This window comes from Amborella trichopoda, chromosome 7, assembly GCF_054954075.1.
Source record: "Amborella trichopoda isolate Santa Cruz 75 chromosome 7, AtrichopodaSantaCruz75HAP2 v2.0, whole genome shotgun sequence".
NCBI lineage: Eukaryota > Viridiplantae > Streptophyta > Magnoliopsida > Amborellales > Amborellaceae > Amborella > Amborella trichopoda.
In genome coordinates this window covers 43,979,461-43,984,801 of record NC_142342.1, presented here as the reverse complement: position 1 = coordinate 43,984,801, position 5,341 = coordinate 43,979,461, and the positions used below count along the sequence as shown (strand labels likewise).

The window sequence follows — 5,341 nt, the reverse complement described above, 5'->3', positions numbered from 1 at the left end:
AAGATTGAGAGGGAACAAGAACCCCGGCTTGGCTTGGCTTGGCGCGACGCCGAGAGTGGTAGCCGTGGCATTCAGAGCCGTATACTTTCCCGTCACGTGCCGAGTCTGACGTGTTGACACGTTTGTCTGTCATCGTCCGCCGCGCCACTGACGTGGACGTACCGTTTTGGATAAGTCTGACTCCTATAAAACCGTCTTTTTTCTTATTGCCCTCACAAGCTATAAATTTCCTATTCCGAACCTTGGCTTTGCAATAGAACGGACGAAGGTTGAATGGGTCATTACTATATTTTCTGTGACTAAAATGAGACCTTATCCTAATCGAAAAGATCCCAAAATAGTAAAGAAAATCAATTGTGGGGCCTTAACCTAATATTTCCCGTCCTATATTTACTCTGCAACAATTGAGCTCCATATCTCACAGTGCTTTGTTTCTCTCTCTCTCTCTCTCTCTCTCTCTAAAAATCCGAAGTTTTCTCTCTCTAGACTCCGGAGTATCGCATTGGCTTCTCTCCATCCTTCCTTGCTCATTGTTTCTCTGAAACCCAAATTTTCCCCCTTTCTCTCTCTTTCCTTGTTCATTGTTTCTCTGAAGCCCAAATTTTCCCCCTTTCTCTCTCTCTACTTGCATTGCTACAATCCCATATTTTCTCTCTCTAAATTTGAGGCTTGTTTGAAGATGTTGGCAATATTCCAAAAAGCATTCGCTCATCCACCTGAGGAGCTCCACAGCCCGGCCTCAAAGGACCAGACATCAAAATGCCCCGATCAGATCCTCCATGACTTTCTCTCTCTATACCCTCAAAATTCCGTCTGTACTAAGTTCGGGGACAGGGCCGTTCTCGCCTACGTTCGATCCCAAGAGCAACCCGGGTTTCGAAGGTAACACAACAAATCCACACTCTAATTCCTCCATTCTTTTCCTCTAATGATTATTAATGGGACAAATTTGCTTAACTCGGTTTGGACCTGGACACGATCCGAGGTTCTGGTAAATAGCCGGTTCAGGTTCAGGACCAGATGTAGCCCAGGTCGAGAATGATCTATCTATATTACGTTATTAAGCCATATCGTCAATAATCGGTGCATGATATGTAGGGTGTTTTGTGGAGTGGATGAGGTGTATTGCCAATTCAAAGGGAATTTAGACAATCTGAGCAGTTTGATAAGGCAATATGGTTTGTGTAAGGCCACAAATGAAGGTCAGCTCATTATCGAAGCTTACAAGACTTTGAGAGATAGGGGGCCTTACCCTGCTGATCAGGTCATCAAAGATTTCCATGGACGGTTTGGATTCGTCATCTATGACAGCCGCTCCGGTGCTGTCTTCACTGCTCTGGTAAAAAAGATCCCCTCAACTCTCTCTGATTTTGTTTCTCAAGTTTTTTACCATTTTCGCATGGGGAGAATCTTGGCCACTTTCTCTCTAATACTTGTCATATTTATTCATAGATTGGTGCAATTTTAGTTGATCTCAGAAAAAGAGGGCTAATTTTCAATTTTTTGTTTCTTCGAGTAAATCTGTGGGGAAGAAGGCGCATCATCAATAATAGAAAAGACTACGGCTCATATTTTAATGACCCTGCAATATCATAAAGGAATTCGTGCTACATCGAATATTTGCATATAATTAGATCTACTTTACTTTTTGAGCTGCAAAATCATGGAACGAAAGCATTAATATTTCAAATTCTAAATCCATGAAAAACTATAGTGAACTCATGCATTTTCGAGATGCACATTAAACTTTTATTTGATTGTGGTTTCTCTCTGAATATGTTTCTACTTTGAAACAACAGAGTGAGGATGGTGGGATGGAGATGTACTGGGGCATCGCGGCCGACGGATCGGTGGTTTTATCGGATGAGATGCAGCTCCTTAAAGCCGGATGTGGCAAGTCCTTTGCTCCCTTCCCACCAGGTATTTTTCTTCCCATTTTAGTGTCTCCTCTTCAATGTCTCCCTCTCAAATAGTTCTTCCCATTTTAGTGTCTCCTCTTCAATGTCTCCTTCAGAAAATGAAAGAGAGATAAAGGGTTACTTTGAAAACCTCGTCAATTATGGAAAGTGATAGCCCCATCTAAAATTATGGAAGTTGATATGCCTCTCTAAAATTATGGAAGTTGATATGCCTCTCTAATTGAATCAAGTTTGAAGGGCATTGAGTGAGCCTAACCTATTGCTTCGTATAAGGCTGAGGCCCTAAACAATTAAAGTATCAAAATATATTACTTCAGTATCATAAATCTTTTTGACGGCCTGAAAATTCATTTTCATCTCTTATTGTAAATTTTAAAGATTAAAAAATTGTGTAGACCGAACAAATCTATGAATATTTGAAAATATTGAAAATTGACGGTCTGGATAATACGTTACAAAATGTACTATTTCCAAAGCTTGAAAGCTATTTTTTCTTATGTCAGTAGGCCGATCAAATTAAAGGTTTTTAAGCATCTAAACAACCTTTTCTAGTTAATATTTGAGGCATGCTTTAATTTGATTGTTTCGGCCTCACCGTTGTGTAGACTTTTTCATATATATATATTTATTGGAGTTCATTTTTCTTGAGGTATATATATATATATATATATATATATATATATATATATATATATATATATATACTGGAGTTCATGTTTCTTGAGGTGGTTTAAAATTATTATAATATACATAATATAATATAGAAGGTATAAATTGGTCATACTTATTTTCAACTGATAAATGTGAAATTGAATGGCTAAAGATTCTTTATGGCTTGGTCTTAATGTCCAGATTATCTAATGGATGGGGATGATTGTGATTTTATCTACCATAAATAAATGATCGCTTAATATATATTCCCTTTAATATATCCTAGCACACAAAAAGTTTTATTATGTTTATATATGGGATAGAGTCGATAGACTTTCAACATTTGATATGGTTCATCCGCATTGGGTTTGAAAGGTAACCCGGTGGATTTTCTTACAGGAAAAAATAATCGGCTGAATCCTCTCTGATTCATGTAATCCCTCATGTTTCCTATGTTGTTTTAGGATTTGAATCATCAAGTAAACATATATGAGATTATGCTACTTTTTCCTTCAATTTTTTTCTTTCAAATTTTATGCTGGAGTGTAGAATTTGGTCAATCCAGATGAGTTCAGCTGGTGGTCGGTGCAACTGGTAAATCCAAGTTTCAAAATACTGCATTTGAGTAAAGTTTTCAATGTCCTACTAATTAAAAATGCTTACCTATATATATATATATATATATATATATATAGAGAGAGAGAGAGAGAGAGAGAGTACTTGGTCAGAAAGTAATAACATCTTTGAGGGAGATAGAGACATGGGTTCTTTAATATAGAGACGGGAGTTCTTTTGGATAAAATTTAAAGTATGTTAGGTATTAGAAACGTGTGAAGTAGGTTCATATATAAATATCGCAATCATTCTTAGCCATCAACAGTAAAATCGTGTAGGTTAAGATATATAACTCTGAAAAAAAAAAAAAAAATGGGAAGTCTTCTCGGATTTTGAGCACGGTCAATGATATGCCCCTCTAGCTGTTCAATTTCTCCACGATGGCTAGGGGGTGATTGTGACTCGAATTTTTAGTACTAGAAATATGCAAAAAAAATGTATCAAAATACACTTTAACTTATTAGCCATTTAACATTTTACCCTTTTGCAAGGGATAGCAATGGGGGCCCCGATCAAGAGTTGGCTTGGGCCAAGGCCCTATTCTTGAACCCCCTCCGACCCAGATAGGGCCAAAGAGGCCTTAGCCTAGGCCCGGTTAGGCCAGACTGTTGCCCAGAACCTGGTGGCTTGGCCCTTGGGCCACATTGCCCACCCTATTTGCAACTATGTGTATTTCGATGGGTATTTTGAATTTTTTTTTCTTGAGGTTGGGATGTTATATCGAGGATGTTCAACCCATGATGGGTATTTTGAAATTAAATCAAAAGAAATGGGTATAGTGTTAAATGGTTCATCTTTTAGATATATTTTGATAAATTTCCTAATAAACAATCTCGTTGTATTAAAACTTGTGTTTAATCTACTGCCATTGTGGTTTATGAATGCAGGGTGTATGTTCCACAGTGGGTCAGGAGTACAGAGCTTCGAGCACCCAATGCATAAGGTAACGGCCATCCCACGTGTGGACAGCGAGGGCGTCATGTGCGGTGCAAATTTCAAGGTCGATGCGTACACACGTGTGAACACGATGCCACGCGTGGGCAGTGCAGCTAATTGGTCAGCATGGGCAGCTCAATCTCAATAGTATGGTCCTCGTAACAAATAATGCCTCCTCTCTATCTCTATCTCTATGTCTATCACTCTGCAATTTGATGTACAAATTTTTCTATTTTCTCTACGCTTTTGTGTCATCTTTTCTTTAAGTGTGTTTCATTCAACTAGTGTGAGGCTTGACTCGACCTATTAATGTACTGCAGCGAGGTTGAATTTCAATTTTATAAAAGGACTTTGTTCACTTTCTTTTCTTAATCATTTCTTCTTTGTTTGAACCATGAAAATGTTTGGGTAACATAAATGTACTTCTGATATCGAGAATCTTTAAATCCAAATCGGTGAGATTCTAATCTAGATTGGTCAGTCCTCTCAGAGCAAAAATTATGTAAACTAATTTTTCTGTGAATAGTTCGGTTTTTTATTTTGGGTTGATGACGGCCCAACAAAACGGGAAAGGTTTCTATATTTCTCTTATTGTATGGAAGATATGTACTTTCTCCTATCTAGCTATTCAATTTTGATCAAGTGAGCTGCGTTTTGTTTGATCTAGATTCGACGTTTCAAAGTATTTGTTCTAAATTTTTTTTACAAATGATATGAGTATGAAATTTGGAACGTTTATCATCTCAATGGGGTGTGTCTAAAAGATATTTTTGGTAAAGTTAAATGATCAAAATACCCATTAGGGGTATTTTGGTCATTTTATTTTATCAATAATGTTGTACTAAGTTTATAAGAGTAGACACTCAAAAAAAAAAAAAAAAAATAGAATAATTGAGAGGCGTAGTATTGTGTTTGGGGCTATTTCAACTGTCCATTTATAATAAATGGTTGGATAGGAGGAAGTATATAAGTTTTATATATTAGGGGAAGTACAAAAAAAGTCGTTCGACAAAGTTGTTTGGTTTTTTGGTATAATTAAGCAATTAGATAAATTAATTGGGATTGTGGAACATTTATTTTTAGTACAAGGAGGTCACAATCAATCTTAACAGTTAAATGTGAAACTCAATGATTTGAAATCTATCACAAAATTTAAAGAATTTTATTTTGTACTTTATGGCTATATAATGTTATGTACTTCCGAACACCCAATTTCACAA

The 5,341-nt window shown here is 36.8% G+C and overlaps 1 protein-coding gene across 1 annotated transcript; it reads left to right on the top strand.

Moving 5' to 3' along the window:
* The first annotated feature begins 415 nt into the window (after positions 1–415).
* On the top strand, positions 416–4,493 carry LOC18423146 (stem-specific protein TSJT1). Its single transcript, XM_006827735.3, has 4 exons — positions 416–882; positions 1,099–1,339; positions 1,800–1,920; positions 4,073–4,493. The coding sequence occupies exons 1-4, from the start codon at positions 680–682 to the stop codon at positions 4,267–4,269; spliced, it is 762 nt and encodes a 253-aa protein (XP_006827798.1). The 5' UTR covers positions 416–679; the 3' UTR covers positions 4,270–4,493.
* The last annotated feature ends 848 nt before the right edge of the window (positions 4,494–5,341 follow it).